The sequence below is a fragment of the Hyaena hyaena genome, unplaced genomic scaffold, assembly GCF_003009895.1.
Source record: "Hyaena hyaena isolate Hyena2069 unplaced genomic scaffold, ASM300989v1 scaffold_21, whole genome shotgun sequence".
Classification (NCBI taxonomy): domain Eukaryota; kingdom Metazoa; phylum Chordata; class Mammalia; order Carnivora; family Hyaenidae; genus Hyaena; species Hyaena hyaena.
The window spans coordinates 1,722,919-1,744,877 of NW_024080653.1; the positions used below are offsets into that span (position 1 = coordinate 1,722,919).

Below are 21,959 nucleotides of genomic sequence, written 5' to 3' on the forward strand. Positions count from 1 at the left end.
GGAGATCGTAACACGGGTCTGTTTGCTTCTCTAGGTGTCTGCAGCGCGAGAGCACGGACTGCTTCGCCCGAAGTGAGTGAGTGAGCTGGCCCTTCCCCTGTTGCTCAGGAGTCTCTGTTTTCCTGAGAAGCCCCACAGGCCGATGATGGTCAGTTATCCCTGTCTGAAAACCTCGGCTGAGGGGAAACCCATCTATTCTGAGGCGTTGGGGTCTGTCTTGTGCTCTCAAAACAAGCTCAGGCTCGGGGCGCCTGCATGGCTCAGGCGGTTAAGCCTCCAACTTGACTTGGGTTCAGGTCGTGATCTCATGGTCCATGAGGTCGCGGCCTGTGTCAGGCTCTGCTCTGCGCTGATTCTCGGTCTCTCTGCCCCTCCCTCTCACGCTCTCTTTTTCTCATAAATAAATAAACTTAAAGGGAAAAACAGTTCAGGCTTTATCGGGGATTAAACTGAACGGACTGCAGAGGGAATTGCGTCTGCCCTGCTGAGACACCCGCCCCCAACCCCCCATCCCTCTACAACTGGAAGACTGATGGTTCGGCCGCCTGGTCACGCTCTAGGCCCCTGGGTTAATGGTCCTGCCCGTACAGGCTAGAGGAGGTGGCAGGAATGGGCAAGTGGCCCGGTTGGGGTCATGTTCTTAACTGCGATGAAAGAGTGCTTGTCCCACATTTCAAGGAAATGAAAGCACTCTTCATAACGGTCGGGAGTGTGCCAGCGGTGGCGCTGTGAGTGCTGGAGGGCCGTGGCCTCCGCGGCACATCGTGACATTCAGCACAGGCCCTCGGTGGCACCCGCAGAGCTTTGGTCTCCAGGTGCTTTGTTTCCAGCAGGGGGAGGGGCTCCCGCAGCTCCGCGGGGTCAACTGCCATCACGTCCCGCGGCAGGGCTGTCCGGAGCCCCCTCGGGTGGCAGAGGCCCGGGCCGGCTGGCACGTGAGCGAGAAAGTGGCACAGAGGCGCCGGGCCGGCGTCTGGCGCTGTTCCCGTTTAAATGCCAGGCTTGAAGCGGGCAGATTGCCTTTTTCTGTTCACATTGGGAGGTATGTGTGGGCCCTTTAAGGTCACATATTTGTTCGGTCCCCAAGGAAGCTGGATGTGGGGTGGGATTTAATAAGCCTGAAAACTGGCCCCAGCTGCTTACAGCCTGAGGCGAAACCAAGTAGAAGGACGCGTTAGCGAGTGGGGGGATCTGCTGCTTGCGTTCTGGCTGCTGCAAGTGGGTTTGACTGCTCCGTGGGACCTGCGTAGACCTTTGGTTTTGACTTTTAAATGTCTTCCCTCCAGAAGAGGGTCAGCTGTTAATGTGCCCAGACTGGCCGCCTGCCATACGTGTCCTGGTCCCCGAGTGGCGGCTCGCAGTTCCGAGCCCTCCGGGAGCCGCACCGGCCTGCCCAACGGTGCCTTCGACACCCGGGCCTCGTGCTTGGTTAGAATGTCCTGCCCCCGTTGCCTTTTCTTCTCTAAATTAGGGTCTTTAAGTGTAGCCTTCAGGGGCGCCTGGGTGGCTCAGTCAGTTAAGCATCCGACTTCGGCTCAGGTCATGATCTCATGGTTCATGGGTTCGAGCCCCACGTTATGCTGTATGCTGACAGCTCAGACCCTGGAGCCTGTCTGTCTTATGATTCTGTATCTCCCTCTCTCTCTGACCCTTCCCTGACTCTCTCTCTCTCTCCAAAAGTAAATAAAACACAAAAAATAAATTAAAACAATGTGTAGCCTTCAGGTGTGAGTCCCCTGCTGGCACTTCTAGCGGATGATTCTCCTCTGGTCTTGCAGGTTCTCTGCGCAGAGATGCCGAGCGGAGCAGCATGTCCTGGTGCTGGTTGCTGGTGCCCGTGAAGTGACACCACCCCGCTCCCCCCCCAGAGGACTGTGACCACGGAGCTGTTAGGCCTTCGTCTCCGAAAAGCACCCAGAGAACATGAGTGACTATCCTGGAAAGGCTTCAGCAGTTGGCCGAGTCAGGGCACAGCTGAGAACATCCCCCGTTTCACTGACGTGGGTGTAATTTGCGCATCGGCAGGACCGCAGCGATGGTGGCAGAAAGCGCTTAGCGTGTGCGCCTTGTGTTCAGGGGACCAAGGGGAGGCAGGTGCTCTGCCTGGAGGGCGTTTCTCAGGGTGGATTTCCCTGACGTTCTGTCTTGGCCTTAAATTTTGAAGCACAAATAAAAGTGTTTAAAAATGGGCTTTGTAACATTTTGGATTTCACATGGAGCCCCACGTGGTGGGACTTTATTCCCGCTCAGCTAACCGTGTTGTGTAAGTGACAGTTTCACGGATTACTGGTCACGAGGGTTGACAGTTCATAGGATGCGAGCAGATGTTTTGTTTCCTAAGTTTCCCACTAAATTGATTTTCTGCTCCTCTTAATGGGTTGCCACCCACAAGCAGCTTTAGCACTTGTCACATCTGACAGATGACAGAGGTTCTGATAGCTGTGGATGTGACGGGACCAGGGACAAAGTGTTACGGACACCGGCGGGGTGGGGGGGGTGGTCAGGAGTCCTAACTTGGGCTGTGCCGGCTTCGCAAGCCTGTCCTGTTTCTGTACTAGTGAAGGTCACTGAATCAGACCCTAGGATGGACGGACTCCGTACCACAGAGCCCACGTTTGATGGTGTTCTGTCTGGACCATTCAATCCAGAGAGAAACACTTGGGGCCCTACTGTCCTTAAGACCAAGGGACAGTTTGTTCTCGAGCTGAAGTAGAGAGAGGACTTGGCCTCTTGTTCTGAACTGCTCACCCCTCCCTCCCAATCTAAACTTCTGCAGCAGGAAGCAGTGGGTTCAAGTAGGTTCAAGTAGCTGCCTCGCTCAGGAAAGCCCAAGCCTCTTAATCCCATCTGAATTTCTAAAGTAGGATTTTTTTTTATGTCTTTATTTTATTTTGAGAGACAGCGAGTGGGGGAGGGGCAGAGAGAGAGGGAAACGGAATCTGAAACAGGATCCATTGTGGGGCTCGAACTCCCGGACTGAGATCATGACCTGAGCTGAAGTCAGATGCTTAACCAACTGAGCCACCTGGGCACCCCTAAAGTAGGATTTTGATTCTGGTGACAGTTCATCCTTCTCGCTAAACATGTTGATAGGATCTCCCAAAACCACCAAGCCGGAGGCCAGCTCCTGGGTGCTGGTGGACTGGCCAGTGGTGATCCGTGCCATGTTGATAAGGCACTTGCCAGCCAGCCCTGTGGGCACCGCCCCCCCCACCCCCACCCCAGCCTTGCCCGATACAGCAGATCAGATACCAGGTTACTAGTCGTCGGGCCAGTAAATCCAGGGCTGAGGGGCTCTATGGTGATAATGGGTCGAGTTGAGACTTTATCTTTCATAGAAGCCCACGTAAGTGGCCTAAAATGAAACTGCTAATCAACTGAGTCCAAATTTATTAAAGCCCTGATGTGAAGCTGAAGGGCCATCTGCTGATGATTTCCGGGTGGCAAGGCAGTGGCCGGTCTCCAGTGGGATGTCCCTCCGGCAAGCAGCCTTCTGTGCTGTTGACCCCGGTCAATACCAGGACTCGCTCACGGTTCCTGGGTTGTCCTGCCCCAGGTCCCCCTTTTACGCCCCCCAGCACACACAAAAGACAAAAATGGTCATCCATCATTTATGCAATTAACCGGCTTCAGATTACATTCTGCCTTGTGTGTGCTCCCATTCCGTCACATCCTGGGGCAGAAGGAAGTGGGGGTGTCCTCAGGTGGTTTAGGTATGTCTGAGAGTCTAATTGCTTTGGAGTCTGTGAGCTGGACATGCTGGTGGGAGGGGTCGGCTGGGGAGCGCGTGTGCGCCCAGGCTACTGCTGGTCGGTGGGGATGCCGCGGCTGCTCCCCTCCGGTGGCCCGGTGCCAGCTGCTGGCTTCGAAGATCCTTCACTCTGAAGTATGCTGGCCCTTTGCTGGGGAGGCTCCCAGTCTCCTCTGGTGTTCCCTTCCGCCGTGAGATGCCCAGCAGAGCGGCCCTCCCTTCTCCAGGGTCAGGATGTCTGTCTCAGACCCTGAAGGGAGACTTGGAGGAACCAAGACCGAAATGAGGGTGACCCGCAATGGACACGCCCCAGTGACGGCCACCAGTCCACTCTTCATGTCCTCTGGAGGAGAAAGTCGGAGCCCTTCTCAGAGACTGAACAGTCAGGGCAGCTCCGGCCGCGTGGGGGGTGAGGGCCACAGCTCTGCAGGTCCTTGAGGGTCAGCGTTGGTACAGTCGAAGGATGCCAGCCTTGTGCAGGCTTTTCCACAAGGTGGCTTCCAGGGACAGGTCGTGGTTGACGTAGAATATCAGTGGCTTCTTTATTCGCTCAAAGTAGTGGTCAGAAAATTTCCAGTAGTTGCTTGTGATGAATCCATAGGCACTAACCTAGGCAAGGATGGTCACTGAGTTAGTGTTTCCTGAGCTAGGTGCAGACAGATCTGGAAGGGATGGGGCTTCGGAAAAGCACAGTCTCTCCCCCACCCCCCACCCCCAGATGCCATGCTGAAGACAGACAAACAGTAGTTCAAGCTCAAGGTGCCTGGGTGGCTCAGTCGGTTAAGGGTCCGACTCTTGATTTCTGCTCAGGTCGTGATCTCACCGTGAGATCGAGCCCCGTGTCAGGCTCTGCACTGACAGCACCGAGCCTGGTGGTTGGGATTCTCTCTCTCCCTCTCTCTGCCCCTCCCCTCCTTCTCAGTAAACTTAAAAAACAAACAAACAGGGAAACGAACATGTCCTCAGTCACAAGCTACTGAGTGGCTGGGCTGGGTTTAAACTCTGGTCTGTGATGTCAACTGGTCAAAGCCGTTGTCTCCGTTATTAAGCCCAAGACGGAGGCAAAAGCTCATGACTACTCCTGTCGTTCTAATGGGAACATGGTCAAGAGACTGCTGCTTCACAACGGGGAAAAGGTGGGGAGCAGCATTGTGGAGAGGGGCCCCCGCCCCCTGCTGGCTTAAGCGTGGGCAACTGAACACTGTTCCATGGCTGTGTCCACGTGGCTCCTGTGGACAACAGTACACTGGGGACATCTCCTGCGCTGATTCCAAAGGTTGTGCGTGGAAGGCTACACCTGCTGTCCAGCTCAGTTCTAGAATGTACTCATAAAAGGATGCATCCCTGTCCACTTCTGTGAAGATTTTGGTTCTGTAAGAACAGCTTGATAACGTGAGCCTTGAGTGCCATGGGGAAGGGCTGCGGGGGAAGAGAGGGTGAAGGACAGAAGGGCTGGGGCAGGGGGGCCGCCGGAGGAAAGCAAGGCCGGCCCCCGAGCTGTCCTGGAAAGGACCCTCGAACATTCACCCCACTTCCTCCTGCCCCTTTCGGAGACCAGCTCGCTCCTGCAGCTGGGAAATCTCTTCCTTGGCGGAGTTCCAGGTCGGGGGTGGCGGTGGGGGTGACCGGCCTCGTGCAGGGGGGGTCACGGGTCACATTAGGTCCCACCCACGCCTGTCCTCTGCGGCTGTGGGCTCCTGAAAGAGAGGGCCCCTTACCTGGTCACAGGTGTGCAAAGCCGTCAGCAGCATGAGGGCCCCAGTACTCGGCATATATAGGTTTCCAAAATTTGTGTTAATCAACTTTGACTTCAAAAACCTGGAGGCAAAGAGAGGCCATCAAAACTCGAGAGAGAGGATCAGGTCTCACTCACTCGATGGCCCTGCCCTTTCGCTTCCCGGCGAGGACTTCCCGGCTGTGCTAGTGCAGTCCGTTCCCCACTAAGGAAAAACCCAGGTGAACCCAACATGCGAAAGTCTGGGTCACGGAGTGGGGTGAGAAAGGCGCAGGCCCGTGCAGAAAACCACAGGATAGGCCTTGCCGCCCTCCCACTCTGGGAGCCTGAGCTCCGCCTAAGTCCCCTCTCCTCCCTGCAACACCCTGCCTGCCCCCTGGGGCTAGGGACCCACGGGGCGGGGGTGGGGGTGGGGTAGGGCACCAGGCGGCCTGTGTATTCAGCCTGAGCCCTGTCCCCAGGCTCTATCTCCAGACTTCAGCTAAGCGGGAATCCCTTATGTGGGACGCGAGGGACACGACACCCAGGTGCTGGGACCAGAGTCACTGGTGAGATGGCGCCTGAGACCCCCGGGCAGGGGCGGGGAGGGTGCGCACACTCGCCGAGCCCAGAAGTGAGCCTGACCTCAGCCTTAGCATCCCAGCTTGGGGAGGCTCGTGACCAACGACTGAGGTCTCTGAGCTGTGCCAGGCCAACCACGCAGCCTCTCTGAGCTGGTTCCTCACCACCCCCACCCCCCACCCCCCACCCCTCAGCCCGCCAAGCTTCACCGCTCTCTGTGGCGCCAGCCTGGAGGCTTTGCGACCAACCACAGTGCTATTGACATTGGGTCAAGTCGTTTTTTGATGCAAGGATGCCCTGTGCATTGTAATGATGCTCAACTGCATCTCTGGTCTCTACTGGCTAGTGGCTTGTACCTAGTGACAACCAGAATGTCTCCAGAAGGGGGGGAGGGCAAGTGACTGAGCGGGGAAGGAGACCAGGCTGCCGCCCCAGGCTGATCCCCACGGGCCCCTCGGGCTGCGTGTTTGGGCCTCATATAGGTTGGCTCTCCCTGTACATCACAGCAAGTGGCCGTCCAGGGCCTGCAGCGATGGGAGGCTGGCGTGCAGGGGGGCCGGCAGGGGGCCGTTTTTCGTGCACCCGCACCACCCCCCTGCCCACATGCACCTACCTCTCCTTCAGGTAGCTGATGAAGTCTGGATGCAGTAGCTTGAATTTCCCAGCAGAGGCTTCTGGTCCGAAATAAGTCTGAGGCCTAGGACCCATGAAAGAAGTGGACAGAGCGGCCCGGGCCGTCGAAGGACAGGTGGGGGAGCGAGGTGAGAGGGGAGGCGCTGGGCCTGCGGCGGTGCACGCGGTAGGGGCGAGGCTGGGTGTAGTAGCGGGAGAAGGGAGTGTAGAAGGTGGCCGGCAGCACGGTGGGCACCACGTGCGGCTTACCGCTCACCAGGACCTCGGTAGGTGGGGAGTAGGAGAGCGAGGAGGGAGGCGTGAACAGGGCGGGCGGGGTCGGGTAGGAGCAGCTGACCCGGGGGTGGTGGGGCGGAGGGGGCAGCAGGGGGAAGTAGAGGGACTCCGGCACCCGCGCGTGCTCGCAGCTGCGGGGCGGGCAGGGGAAGCACTGGTTCTGGGGGAGGGGCACGGTGGGGGGCTGGAAGAAGGGGGGCTCCTTCAGGAAGTGGGACACGTAGGGGGCAATGTAGGAGGGGATGCCCCGCACCGGCCCGATGTAGGAGGCCGAGGTGGCCGGGCTGTAGGAGGGGGACCTGGCGACGGGTATGGGAGGGGTTTGGGAAGAGTTTCGAGAGACGGACTTGAACCCCAACTGGGAAGGGGACTTGGAGGCGGGCGGGGTGAGGGCCTGGGAAGAGCCTCGGGGCACATGCTGGCCGTGGGGGCTGGGGGCCAGGGAGGACGCCCGGGAAGAGGGCTGAGAGGCAGTGGGAGTGGGAGGGTGAGAGGGGGGGCGGGAGGAAGGCCCCCGGGTGGGGGACGGAGACGGGGCTGAGCCCCCGGAGCTGGGGAGGGGCTGCTGGCCAGCAGGGCTGACGTGGTTGGACCGGGACTGGGAGGGGGACTGGGTGGGGGACGGACTGGGGGTGTGGGAGGGGGAGCTCATTGGTGTTGGGGAGGCTCGTGACCACCCGACCAATGTCCCTGAGCCGGGCCCCCCAAGAGCCCGGTCCCGCCCGTGTCACAAAACCCACTCTCATGACCAGGTGCCGCATCACGGGCGATTGTTGAGTGGCACCCAGGCAGGGGGTGGGGCGGTGGCCGGCCAGCGTGAGCGGCCCCGGGGCCTCGGGGGGCTTAACCCCTAAGGACCTCACAAGCTGCTTTTTTGGGGGTGGCTGACATGTCCGGGGGGCACCAGGGTAGGGGGGGCTGGTCGTAGCGGCTGCAGAGGCGGCGCGGGTTTGGAAGGACTTGACTCGGGGACAAGGGATTGTCCCAGCACCACAGCGAGAAGGTTCAGCTGAGGCCGGGACGTGGTTCAAAAGAGCGGGTCACAGGCGGCTGCCCAGGCAGGCGGGGGAGAAAAGGCAGACCGCTCCTTGTTCTCTCTTTGCACGACACTGGGCCCGTGTCCCCTGCTCTCCCAGTGCACGGGCTCGGTGCCCGGGGGTGCCCACCAGGACAAGAGGCATGGACACCAGGCGGGGCCCCCTCCCGCCCCCACTCAGTCTGAGACACAAGGTGCTCAGCAGGACAGCAGGGTCAGGAGAGGGAGGGTCCAGTCAAAGCCGCGGGCCGGGCGCCGCGTGGGCGATGGGGACAGCAGCGGGAAGCTGACCGGCCAGGCCTGCCGGCTCCATTCAGAAAAGCGGCCCTTCAGGGGGCTGCTGGGGACCGGCGGGGTCGCTGGGCCTTTCCGTGGGGAGGAAAGCAAGAGCCTAATGCCCAACACCCTGTCGGCTTCTTGGGGATTTCCCTGCTGCCCTCCCCCACTCTCCCTGCCTGACAGTGGGCCCGGGGAGCAAGCAGGGGGGGCCCCAGCACTACCGCACCCTGCGCCCGCACCCTGCTCACCTGTCCCCTTTGTCAGGGCCCTCAGGGACAGGCACACCCAGAATGGCCGATCTCAGCATCACGTAGTCGCGGATGTCAGAGGGGATGAAGATATAGCGTAGGTCCTGCTGGGGCGACAGACACTGAGCCAGTCTCCCTCGGCACCCCCCCACCCCTGCCCTCCACCCACCCTGACGGGAGAATTTCCCTTCTCTGCCTGTAATCCCCGCTCTCAGGTCCCATGCGGTTTTAGCCCCTGGCCCCCAATCCTTCGGTACTTTTCAGGAGCGGAAGCTAACTCGAGGTTGCCTTGAGCGACTAATGAATGGAAAGAAGCGGAAGAGATGATGGCATGTGACCTTGGAGACTAGGCCATAAAAGACACTGCAGCTTCCTCGCTCCCTGGGACCGATCGCTCTGGGTGAAGTTAGCTGCCACAACCCGAGGACACTCTAGGAGCCTGAGAGGGGCCATCTTGACTCTGGCCTCAAGTTTTTTTGTTTTTGTTTTTTTTTAAGTTTATTTATTTTGAGAGAGAGAGAGAGAGAGAGAGAGAGAGAGAATCCCAAGCAGGCTCTGTGCTGTCAGCGCAGAGCCCGATGCAGGGCTTGAACCCACAAACCGTGAGAGCATGACCTGAGCCGAAGTCAGATGCTTAACCCACTGAGCCCTGACCCTGGCTGATCCCGGCAAACCTGTGAGATCCTGAGCCAAAGCCACCCTGCTAGGCTGTTTCCGGATTCCTGACCCACTGAACTGTGAGATAATAGACCTTTCCTGTTTAAAGCGACTGAGTCTGGGATAATTCATCAGCACAGTGATCGCTCATTCCTATGGTGGCCACATCACAAATAAAGCTGCTCCGTTTCATTTTATCATGAGCTAAGCAAGGTCCTGCCGTGGCTAGGACACTCCTGAATTTCCTGCTCCAAGGAGGAAGCTTCTAGAAACTCAATCTTCTTCTGGGACTGCTCTTGAGGGAGGGGCAGTGTTCCCACAAATGGGTGTGGCTGAAGGAGCTGGAGGCAGTGGGCGGCCTCAGGTTCTGCCCCCCCCCTGCCCCCCCAGGCAGGTGGCTCAGTCCCTTTGAACCTGTCTCCTTCACAGGCTGCTGTGGAATGGGGAAGGCACACCTCGTCCTTCGGGAGGGCAGTTCAGGTCCCTCGCACTAAGGTGGCCAGAGGGGCCTGGTTTTCATTCTCTCAGCTGCATGGGGGCCTTGGACAGGCATGTTGCATCTGGAAAATGGGCAGCTGGCCCTGCCGCCGCCTTGCTGAATGAAGGGCACGTGGCCTCAGTCTCCTCATCAGTAAAATGGGACAGACATGGTAGAGGTCCAGCGCCTGGCACCCTGTAAGCTTTCAGTAAACGCTAGCCATTCGCGCTCTACCCCAGAGGAGCCCCGCGCTGCCTGAAACTATGGGTGTCCCTGCCCAGATCCCCCTCCTCAATGGGCCCACCACAGGCACCCAGGACCCTGGCACAGCCTCTCTGTCTCCTGGGCCGGGGCCAAGGTCTGCCCCACGGAGGGGGCTCTGGGAACAATGGCGCTGGCTGTCCGTGGCCTTGCACGCCCGTCGGACGCCTCACCTGGCCTTGTGGTACAGAGGTGAAGCCGAGGCTCCCGTAGGAGATGAGGGAGTTCTTCATGGTGTTCACAGTGAAACCATAGAAGGAGGTCTTGGTGCCCACATCCTTCTCGAAGTCTTTGATCACAGCGCCATTGAGTCTGGTCCAAACAGAGGTCCCTCACGGTCACACCGTGCTGTGTCTGTACTTGGATCTGCTGCGTCCGTCCCCAGGCCTCTGCGCAGACCATGCCCTCCCCAGGGCGCCACCAGCGTGGGTCGCCGGGCCCATACCTGCCCCTCCAGACCTCAAGGGAAATGGGCACATCCGGCCGTGGTGGTTCCTTCCCCGCCCCCCGCACGCGGCACCCACACTCCGACTTCAGAGCCGGTCTATACATATGCCTTTGTCCGGCCGCTTGTCTATCACTACCTCCCGAGGCCGGTGCTGGCCCGGGGCTCCCCCAGGGGCTAGCCCCCCCTCTCCAGCTCGTCTCCCGCCACACCCCTGGCTCCTGGCCCACACACCTGAACACGTAGTCATGGGCATCGATGTTCTGACCCTGGCGCGAACCATTCAGGATGCCTCCATTCCCCACCACTGCGCAGCGAATGCAGTTTGAAAGCGGCTTCCTGGAGGCAGCAAACAGCTGGGAGCTCTCGGAGTCATTCAGGAGGCGCAGGGTGGAGTTGATGGCTGTGGGTGCCAGACAAGGTGGGGCGCTAAGAGGAGGGATGTCATGTGGGTCGGGGCCTCCCCCAGACTGCTTCTGGCACCCCACCTGCCAGAGGTGTGACACCCGCCCCTCCCAGGGCACGGAGGGTGGCGGCGGGCAGGGGGAGGTGGGGAGAGTGAATGGTCAGTGGGACCACGGGCTGAACTGAGGGTGGGGTGCAGATGGAACGGGGCGGGGGGGCTCTGGGCAGTTTCCCACCGCCAGCAGGCTTTCTGACTGTCTGAGGCCCCGTAGCGCCTGTGCTTGGCCACCTTTGGACCTCGGCGCCAGAAGGTGACAGCCAGGCCCTTTTCCCTGACCCCGTGGTGCTTACGAGGTTGGGAGGACCGGCAGGAGTCACACTGCTGGGGGGTGAGCCCTGAGACCTTCCTGGGAAGCAAGGGCCACGGGGTGGGGCGTGTGGGGGTGCTGTGAGGGCAGGGTCTGCACAGGAGAAGGGATTCGCCGGGGCCAGAGGGCTGGGGGAGAAGCGACGGCCGCCGGGTACCTTGGAAGGAGAGCCCCCGCCAGCCATAGGGGGCTTTGTGCCGGCTCAGGCTGTCCCAGAGCTGCTGGGTGAAGAGGCCCCCCGAGAGCAGCACTGGAGTGGAGAGATTGAACAGGGCCCGGAAGCGGGGGTGCTTCTGGATGGCCAGGTAGAGCGAGTGCTGGCAGTGCGGGCTCTGTCGGGGCAGGAGGGAAGGGCGCTGAGCTCCATCAGCCGGGGGTGGGAGCCTTCCCAGGAGGAGCCTGCAGACCCCACGGGGAGCTGGGGAGAGAAGAGCTGTCCTTCCCCTCCAGACCCGGCTCACCCCCAGACCCCCCAGCTGAGCTGATCTGCGGCATAGCAGCGTGCTGAGGGTCGGAGCTTTCTGGATTTATCCTGCCCAATCCTTTCTCTTCTGGACGCCGCATCTCCACGGCCTGATGGATTCCCTTACTCCGCACCTAGAGAAACTTTGGGGCGTTTCTGCACAAAAATGGGTTAAGACTCGCCTGTCCTTTAGTGGAGGAGCTCCGGCCTGGGTCCAAACCCCAGCTCTGGCAGCGCCATAAGATGTGTGTGCAGTGGGCTGCCGGGAAAATTCCCACCATTTCCTTCCAGGCAGTACCTGTACTGGGTTGAACAGTGTCCCACCCCCACCCCCCGCCCCAAATTCTGTCTGCCTAGAATCTCAGAATGTGCCCTTATTTGGGAATAGGGTCTTTGCAGATGTAGTTCATCAGGATGATGAGGTCATACGGGTTTAGGGGGGGCCCAGATCCAATGACCGGTGTCCCTACAAAGCCGTGTGAAGACAGACGCAGAGACTGGAATGATGTGGCCACAAGCCACAGAAACCGGAAGAGGCAAGGAAGGATTCTTCCCTAGAACTTTCAGGAAGGTGGCTCTGCTGACCCCTTGATTTTGGACATCTGGGATCCAGAACTGTGAGAGAATCCATTGTTCTTGTTTTAGGCGCCCCCCACCCCCAGCCACCTGCCTCCACCTCCAGTTTGTGCTAATTTGTTTCAGAAGCCCTAGGAAACGATACAGTGTTTCCTCGAGGGAGGGTGAAGTACTGAACAGGCTCCAACCCCATCTGCCTGCGACCCCAGTATCAGAATCCCCCACAGCCTTGACCTGGGTGGGGCTGCCCTTCCCACCGAAGGGCTGGTTTGATGATGGAGTGCAGGAAAGAGCTGCGTGATCATTTCTGCTATAATGTGCCCCATGGACGCCAAGAAACGACCACACCGGGCAAAACTACAGTCAAACCACAGGGCTTTTGGAAAACGGGATTAGTGGTGCAGCACGCAAGCTTTGCTGGTTATGCAGAAAACAAAGGGAGCCTAACAAAGACGGAAGCACAGTTTCATACGCCCGGCAGTTAAGAGCTACTACGTTCCACTAAACATGTGGCACTTGACCTTGGAAAAGCCTCGACGTTTGCTCACGTTAGCCTGTCAGTTACTGTGAAGTAGTGGGAAGAGGGTTACAGCACACTCAGCGAGGTGCGTGTCTGAAGGGCGCGTGTGTGTGTGTGTATTTTGTCGATTCCTATGTGGCTCCCTTTGGAGGGGTGTGGTTTTCTGCATTTAACCTCAGTGTTCTCAAGGACAGATCACTCAGAAGCAAACACAGAATTTGTGTTACGCTCCAATCGTTTCCTAAGATAACCAATCTTCTTGGAACAAATTCAGGTTTTCAAAGCAAGCATTGTAGCCAAACTGACGGTATAAATTTCATTACTCTTCAGCTTCTCTTTGGGATGTTTTCCAGGGCCTTCTTTACAAGATGCCAGGAGAAAACTCTTCAGTTTTTATATCGGGAAGGGCTGTGCTTCGTTAGGACAGTTGGCTTGCTATTTCCTTTTTCACTGTGGCTGCTAGGAAGCTCAGGGCCAGATACGTGGCCCGTCCCTTGCACCTTGTGGCACATTTTTCATGCACTTATCTACATGACGTTGTCTTATTCTCCTACCTTTATTTTTCCCTCCAGCCATTTCTTCATTTTATTCTATTTATATGTTTGCCTAGTTATGCATACCCCAAAGTCATCTCGAATCCTTTTTTAAAACCAGGCGGGGATATGTCTGTTAACATCAAGCAGCTCAAGGTGGGAAGAACGTTCAGAGACATAAAGATGACCCATAAGCACCCATAAGATGCTAGAGGTTTCTCTTCAGCCCGCAGACCAAGTGTCTACCCTGCCTCTGTCCTCAAGATGGAGACCCCCTCACCTGCCCAGGGCTCCTTGCTCCGCCCCTGAACAGCTCAGCTGTTCCCTATGTTTTAGATGCAGTGAAATCTTCTCCCCTGAGGCCTCGGCTAACAAGTCCTAACAAGTCCGAGTTGGGCCTCTAGGGTATTGAAGACAACTCTTAAACCTGAAGGGATTCAGAACAACAGGGTCATGGTCCTGCTCAGCCACAGCGCCTGGAGGGGGTGGGGCTGTCTGGGCTCCTCAGTGACTCAGAGGCCACGCCCGGGGTCAAAGCAGAGGCTCCCATTCCAGTACCACCTCTTCTCCCGGAGGGACCCCGAGCACGGTACTCCACCTCTCTGGGCCATGTTTTGTTCACCCGTAAAAGCCATAGGACACAGCTGCTGAGCAGCTTAAGTGACAGAATTAAGTGGGTGATGCGTTTCAGACGGTGCTTCAGCCCACAGTTAATGCTGACCATTCCTCACGGAGCCGGGCCTCGAAGGTTCTTAACCCCCACCCCGGCAAGCCGGCGGCACCTTCCCAGGGTTTGCTTGTTTATTCCATGGCAGACAGTTTAAATGTGACTTTTATAGTAAAAAGACATTCTGAGGGGCGCCCTGCTGGCTCGGCCTGAGGCTCTTGATCTTGGGGTTATGAGTTTGAGCCCCACCTGGGATGCAGAGATTACTTAAAAATAAAATCTTAAAAAGTGCCTGAGTGGCTCAGTCAGTTGAGCGTCCGACTTCGGCTCAGGTCATGATCTCACGGTTCATGAGTTTGAGCCCCGCATCGGGCTCTGTGTTGACAGCTCAGAGTCTGGAGCCTGCTTTGGATTCTGTGTCTCCCTCTGTCTCTGCCCCTTCCCTATTGGAGCTGTCTCTTTCCCTCAAAAACTAAACATTAAAAAAAAAAAGAAATCTTAAAAAAAAAAAGGCATTCTGAGAAGAATGTCAAGTTCACAGGCTTTTTCAAGATAAATCACCGGATCTCCCCAAGATTTGTCACCTGGCTGTACCCCTTCTCTGCTCCTGGGGTACAGGGAACCCTCGGGGGCAGCTCTGGCTGGCTGTTCAGCTCAAAGCTTCATGGTTTAGGGGTTCCCGAGTGCTCTGGCCCAGCAGCCTTACAAGAATGTTCTGGTTCGCTTTTCTTTTTCGCCTCCTCCCTATGAATTCGAAGATGCTTGAAACTGGCAGAAGAGTGGACCATCTTACCTTTCCCGTCTCAGCGTTTGATGCCTTGCGTCCAAAGAACACTCGGGACGATGTGGCGTTCCTGGGGGAGAAGAGGAAGTAAAGCAGGCGTTGGACTCAGCTCCGGGGGCTGACAAGGTCAAGGTCAAAGGTGTCATTCCTTTGATCCTCCTGTGCTCTGATTTTTGCCCCGTCTCTCTCTCTTTGGAAACAAAAATATCATTCCCTTATAATGTTTTGCTCAGCTCTATAAACGCCAGAAATCAAGAAATCCCATGGCAAACGGCAGAAACGTGGGGTTTACAGGACAGTGAGATGGCGGGTAAAGCATGAAAACCTAACACAGGAAAGCTTGCCAAGCCCCCTGGCGCCATCAGAGGGACCTCCTGGCAAGGCCCCAGAGGCAGGCGTCAGGTCCCAGATGTCAGGTACCCCTTTGCCTTGGGGTGGGCTCCGGGCTCCTGCTGATCGCAGGCCTGGGGTCTGAAGCCTCACCCCCTAGGTTTGTACCCTGTGATCTAGGAAGTTGCCTCATTTCTCTGAACTCTCTGCATCTGTGCCGCGGATGTAATCATAGTGATATGACTATCACATAATCGTATCACATAATCATAGCGATAACGACTAATAACCGTATCGCACGACCTGTTGTCGGAAGGATTCAAACAGAGAACCTGTATCCTCTCACTCACAAAGTGTCCTCTAAGTATTAGCTCTTGTGACCTAAAGGAAGCAGGAAAAGGGCCCTGTTGTGACAAGCTGTGACAGTGTCCCTTGGGGACGGAGGGAAGGAGCTGGTGTTACCCCTCCACGGCTACTCCCCCCTCCCAGGCGACCCCCGCACCCCTGCATCAGGGAAGAGAGCGAACGGAAGGAACAGGGGCCCCTGCCTATTCCCAAGGGTGTCGGGGCTTCTCCCTGCCTCCCGCCTCCTCTCCAACCCACGGAGAAGCAGGTGGGGAGGATCTGGGTCGGCAGTTTGCAAGGAAACAAAGGCCTTTTGTTACTTGCTTCTGAGGTGCGAGCCAGCTGAGGCGCTTGTGACCCGCCTCACTTCAGGTTTCCATGGGGCCCAGGAGGGGGCGGGCCAGAAAGAGCTGGAATGATCCCTCCCTCTCCCCCGCTCTGATGGCCACCTGCACCCGCACACACCCCAAACCTGTCATCCCTCTCCTCAGCTCCAGGATAGGATGGGGACCACGGCACTCGGCCTCAGGGGCAGAGAGAGCCCCAGGGAGCCCAAGGCCCCACCCCCACAGTTCTGATCTGACTGGTCTACGCCTCCTAGTAACTAGCTAGTATCCTGTGATCTAGCAACTTCCCTAGATCACGGGATGCGTGAGGCTTCTTCAGACCCCCTACCTGCCGCTGGCGGGAGGAGCCCCGAGCTCCGCCAGGAGGCTCCAGTGTAAGCGGGGACAGGTGAGGAGCTGCTGGCCAGGGCAGGCTTGGGGACCCCAGGGATAGGGTTGCAGGGGTGAGGCTGGAGAGCCCTCACCCCTTTTCTGTTTTCTGTCCTGAACACCCCGGCCTCAGGGAGCCCTGCCCATCTCCAGGGCATCCCCCCCATCCTCCCAGTGCTCGGTGACTTCTCCCTCCTTCTTAGGAATCCAAGCTTGGGCTTCTAGATACCTGTTTGGAGAGCCGGGAAGGAGTGAGGAAGGGGGCCGGCCCACATCTGCCCTTCCTGGGTATTCTCCCGGCCTAATGAGAAATAGGACCTTGTACAGTGGTCCTTCCCTATCCTGGGGATACGTTCCAAGACCCCCAGCAGATGCCCGAAACCAGGGTCAGTACCGACCTCCGTACGACTGTGTGCATCTGGATTCTGTACATACTGTGTGTTTCCCTCTACATCCATATACATATGATAAAGTTTAATTTATACATCAGGCATAGGAAGAGAGTCACAACAATAATTAATAATAAAGTAGAACAGGGGCACCCGGGGGCTCAGTCAGTTAAGCAGCCGACTTCGGCTCAGGTCATGATCTCGTGATTTTTGAGTTCAAGCCCCGCGTCTGGCTCTGTGCTGACAGCTCAGAGCCGGGAGCCTGCTTCAGATTCTGTGTCTCCCTCTCTCTCTGTGCCTCTCCCCCGCTCGCAATCTGTCTCTCTCTCTTTCAAAAATAAATAAATGTTCAAAGTTTTAAAAAACATAATAAAATAGAACAATTATAACGGTGTAACGTAATAGCAGTTCTATGAATGGGATCTCTCTAAACGTCCGTCTTACTGCACTCACCACTCTGGTGATGAGGTGAGATGATAAAATAGCCTGGGTGATGAGACGGAGTCAGGTGAACCATTGTGACTTATCATTAGGTTACTACTGACCTCTGACTCTATGTCAGAGGGAGGATTATCCGCTTCCAGACTTGGCTTGACTGGGGGTAACTGAGTCCAGGGAAAACCAAACTGTAGATAAAGAGTTACCACTGTCGTGCGTTTTTCATAGAACTCAACCTATTCCGTTTAGATCATATTCTTAGGAATTTCTTGGTCCTCACAGGTCCTTTCTTTTACGAAATAATATGGGGGCGTTTGGGTGGCTCACTTGGTTAAGTAACCAACTCTCGATGTCGCTCAGGTCATGGTCTTGGGGTTTGTGGGATTGAGCCCCGCATCGGGCTCTGCACTGACAGCGCAGAGCTTGCTTGGGATTCTGTCTGTCTCCCTCCCACCCCCCCTTCTCTGCCCCTCCCCTCCCTCCAGCTCACACTCACTGGCTCTCTCTCTCTCTCTCCCTCAAAAAAATAAATACACAAACTTAAAAAAAAAAACCTCAAAAAAAAAAAAACAGGGGCGCCTGGGTGGCTTAGTCGGTTAAGTATCCGACTTTCGCTTAGGTCATGATCTCGCGGTTCGTGGGTTCGAGCCCCGCGTCGGGCTCTGTGCTGACTGCCGGCTCAGAGCCTGGAGCCTGTTTCAGTCTGTGACTCCCTCTCTCTCTGACCCTCCCCTGCTCACGCTGTCTCTCTCTCTCCTAGAAATAAATAAAACATTAAAAAAAAATTAAAAAAAAAAAAAAACCTCAAATAACGTTAACAACGGGTGGTAACCGGCAGGTAAACGGCAGCCTCTATCTGTCCTCACCATCGGCCCCGCCCCCCCATAAAAAAGCCCCCCCCCCCAACAAGTCTAGCTATCCTGATGTCTGGAAACTGCTGACCCAGATTCTACTGCCATGGGTAAATTCCTGGGCTGGATTCCACTCTCTAACCTGCAATGCCAGCCGGGCCTCAGGCTCAGAAGTCGGGGTCCCCGGCACCTGCCCCCCTACTCTCTGGCCAGGCCATCTGCTTTCCCACCCACGATGGGGCCTGCCCCCGCCTCCCAATACCATCCGGCTTCCCACCCAGCCTCACCCAGCCTCGCTGGGCACGAAATATCCACCTCCTACAGGGAGGCCCTCCCGCAAACATACGGGGAACGTTCGGGTTTACATCTTTCTAAAAGATGAAAAGACCTTTAAAGACTTTGTGGAGGCATAATGGATGTCTGTTCAGCAACCTCATATTTAAAGTTTATTAGATACTTTCAAAGGATGTTTAAATGTGTTTCAAAACATCTTTTATGTAAATTTCACAAAGGATTCTCTTACTTCCGTGCTTCGCCTTATGCAACTTAGGGCTGCAAGGAGCTGAAGTAACTCCAGGTACCAGCCGCTAGAGCGCCCTTTGTTCTAAAGGGCCTGGGCTCCTAACGAGTTGCACGTGTTTTCTATTGTTTTGCAACTTTAGATGCCTTTTGACCTTGTTTCCCGAGAAGATAGAGACTTTGCTGGCATCTCATTGTGCCTGCAGCGAGGTTTAGGGAGGAGGGCGCAGGAGGGGAAAGCCTGGGCGCCCAGGCCGGTCGGTGAGGCTGCGGGGGCCCTGGCGGCCTTCCTAACCCAGCCTCTGGCACAGCTCGATCCGCCTCCCAGACGTAAAACCGAATCCTTCGGGGGCTTCTTCAGTAACGGGCAAGACCGCCTACAACGCGGGCTCGCAGGGTTACCTCCGGGGCTCAAGCGCACGGAAGGTGCGCTGGGCGGGCGGGCGGCAGTGGAGCCAGAAGGGCTCCAAGGAGAGGACCTCGGGTGCGACCCCGAATCCGCCCGTGCCCCCGGGGGAGTCCGCCGCGTCGCGGGGTCGCGCCCAGACAGTGCTTCTCAAAAGAAGGAACAGAGCCAACGGCGCGCGGGGGACAGAGGGAGCGGGGCGCGGGGAGGAGAGGCCACCCGCCACAGTCGAGCTGCGGGTCCCGGCGACGTCGGAACCGGGACTTGGGTCCCTTCCCCAAAAGCAGAGTCGGTGAAGTGGACCAATAGCGAGGGAGAGTTCCCGACAAACACGGGGCTGTTTTTTATCGGACCCCAAATCTGGACAATAGGAAGAGTTTCCAACCAGGGCCGGAGGGGACGAACCCACAGGACTTTGGGGAGCCAGAGGCCGGTGCTCCAGGTGCGAGGTCTTTCTCGGACCCCGCCAAAGGTTGTGGGGACCGGGCAGCGCAGGTTGGACGCCCGGGTGGAGCCTCTGGGGACAAAGGGCCCCCCGGCCCCAAGGAGGCCAACGCGGCGGGCGTTACTGGGGGGCCCAGGCTGGGCGCCCCGCGCGGCCCCTGCGCCCTTCCGGTCGGACCGCGCCGCAGCCCCTACCTGGCTCCAGACCGGGGCCCCGGGTAGGGCCCCACCGCCGAGGAGTACAGAGCGAAGAGGATCCCCGAGCAGGCAGCCGTGAGCAGGAGCAGCAGCCAGAAGAGCGGGCCGCGCGGGGGCCCCATGCAGCCCTCACCCGCGGGCGCCCCGTCTGCCGCCGTCCCGGGCGCGGGGGAGAGGCGCGGGAGGGCCGGGCCGGACTCTGGAGGCGGCCGCCCTGCCCCACCCGCCCTGCCTTCCTCCTGCCCCCGCGGCGCCTCCCCGCCCCGCCGCTCCCCTCCCGCTCCGGCGCTCTGCACCCTCGGGGGCTGCGGGGCGGGTCCCGGGGGCGGACGCGTTGCCCTCCGGCGCCCGGAGCTGCCCTCTGTCCCGAATACGTGGGCAGCGGGCACCCGGACGAACTGGGGTTTGCTCGGGGCACTCTCCTGCCGCGGTCAAGGGCGGGCGCGCGCGGTCCTGGGGGCCCCGTGGGGGGCGGGGCGCGGGCAGACGCCGCCACCTGCCGGGTGGGCCGCGCACTGCGCGCTCTGCCCTTGACCGTGGTTTCCGGGCGCGGGACGCCGGGGAGACTGCGGCCCCGAGGCTCACCTCGGAAGGACCCTCCGGAGCTGTCGGTCTGGCCCTGGTCAGAAGTGCGGGCAAAATGGGAGGGGGGTGGGCGGTTCGCCGGGACCGCTGGGGAGCGGCGGCGAGAAGGGAAGAACCGGCCCTGCGTCGGAGGGGGAGGGGGCGAGGTGCGTAGGGCGTCTGCCGGGGTGGGATGGGGTGGGGGGAGCCGAGACCGTCCCTCTCCTAATCTGGTGACCGTCCGGGGCGGCCAGGGTCCTCATTCGCACAGCGTTCCTTTACAAACCCAGGCCAGCCTGGGGCTCTCGGTGGCAGAGGGACCACCTGGAAGGCGTGGCAAGGCCTCTGTTGTCGCCAGAAAGGGCGTCACCTATAAGGGCGGGGCAGCCCTGGCTCCCTGGGGTCTTGAAGCAAGGCCCTCCGCAGAAGTGAGCAGTAGATAGGGGTGGGGAGGGGAGTAATATTCTCCTGCGGGCTGCGTCCAGGGCCTTAGGCCCCCCCTAACCTGTGAGATCTTCAGGGATGAGAGGGAGCCTCTCCCTTCTGGGAAGATCCACCATCACCTGTTCATTTGTGGGAGCAAATCTGGGCGAGGCAACAGGTATGCGGCCAGCCAGAGAAGCTTCCGGGGCCTGCGCCTGTGGGCAGGAATGGGTCTTTCAGGCCGGCTTCTCTCACCTCCCACATGGGCCTCGCAGGGGTGAGGGTTGGCTCTTGCAAAGGGCAGGGTCTAGCCTGTGTTCAAGACTGACTCAGAGCGAGCTGTACCTCCTACTGCCTTTTTTTTTTTTAATGTTTTATTTATTTCTGAGAGAGAGAAACAGTGTGAGCAGGGGAGGGTCAGAGAGAGAGGGAGACACAGAATCCAAAGCAGCTCCAGGCTCTGAGCTGCCAGCACAGAGACGGACGCGGGGCTCGAACCCACGAACCATGAGATCATGACCTGAGCCGAAGTCAGACACTTAACCGACCGAGCCCCCCAGGCGCCCCACCTCCTACCTCCTTGGCAGGCGCTACTTGGAATTGATGATTTCAAGTCTTTTATTTCAGTTTTTGGTCATCAGAGTCCTTGTAGATATCACCTGTCTCCCCGCAGGGCTTAATAAGCCATCAGGCCCTCTCTGAGCCCACCCACCCTTGCTTTCAGTAAATGCCTCTTCTACTTTATGGAGGCAAAGGGAACCACTATTCATTTCTTCTTTAAAAAAATTTTTTTTTAAATTTTTGGTCTTTTTGAATTGATGGAGTGTGTTGTCGCCTATTATGTGTTCTGTGTACACTGAAAAGAATGCATGTTCCATGGTGTTTGGATAGAATGTTCTCTCTGTATATCTGTTATGTATATCCATCCATCCATGAGATGATGTCCATCTCATCTAAAGTGTCGTTCAAAGCCAACTCTTTATTTTTTAAAAAATATTTTTTATTTATTTCTAGGAGAGAGAGAGAGAGAGAGGGAGACACAGACTCCGAATCAGGCTCCAGGCTCTGAGCTGGCAGTCAGCACAGAGCCCGACGCGGGGCTCGAACCCACGAACCGCGAGATCATGACCTAAGCGAAAGTCGGATACTTAACCGACTAAGCCACCCAAGCGCCCCCAAAGCCAACTCTTTAGTTTCTCCAACTTCCCATCTTTAAATCTACCAGCTGGGTCCTCACTGAGGTCCAGCCTCCACCTGCCTGGACTCCAGCCTTAAGGGACTGGGGGGGTGCTCGCCTCCTGTGTGGGAGCTGCCCCCCCATCTGTGTCAATGAGTACAGTCTACCCCCTACACCTTTCTTTCTAAAGTTTATTTATTGGGGGGGGATAGCAGTGGGGGAGGGACAGAGAGAGAATCCCAAGCAGGCTCTGCACTGTCAGCTTGGAGCCCGACGTGGGGCTCGATCCTTTAAAGTGTGAGATCATGACTCGAGCCGAAATCATGAGTCAGACACTTAACCTGCTGAGCCCCCCAGGCGCCCTCAGCTCCAGTGCCTTTACCACCCAGCTCAGACCAAGGCGCTCAGCCGTCTACCTGTTATTCTCATTGCTCATTGGCAGCCTCACACAGCCTCCATCTCTGCCTTTCCAGGGCCTCCCGC

At 57.8% G+C, this 21,959-nt stretch overlaps 1 protein-coding gene across 4 annotated transcripts; it reads right to left on the reverse strand.

Annotated features, from left to right (window-relative positions):
- Nucleotides 1–3,375: 3,375 nt before the first annotated feature.
- Nucleotides 3,376–19,857, reverse strand: ST6GALNAC2 (ST6 N-acetylgalactosaminide alpha-2,6-sialyltransferase 2). 4 transcript variants are annotated; one of them, XM_039226344.1, is made up of 9 exons: nt 19,310–19,857; nt 14,686–14,746; nt 11,291–11,465; nt 10,595–10,763; nt 10,089–10,227; nt 8,520–8,626; nt 6,661–6,858; nt 5,470–5,569; nt 3,376–4,360 (listed from the first exon to the last, which is right to left on the reverse strand). In XM_039226344.1, exons 1-9 carry the CDS (start codon nt 19,432–19,434, stop codon nt 4,193–4,195), a joined length of 1,242 nt encoding a protein of 413 aa, XP_039082275.1. In that variant the 5' UTR covers nt 19,435–19,857; the 3' UTR covers nt 3,376–4,192. The 4 variants fall into 4 exon arrangements, with proteins under 4 accessions (XP_039082275.1, XP_039082277.1, XP_039082278.1 ...); XM_039226346.1 differs by having other exon boundaries at nt 8,520–8,623; nt 19,310–19,849; XM_039226347.1 differs by having other exon boundaries at nt 6,661–6,744; nt 19,310–19,844.
- Nucleotides 19,858–21,959: the final 2,102 nt, after the last annotated feature.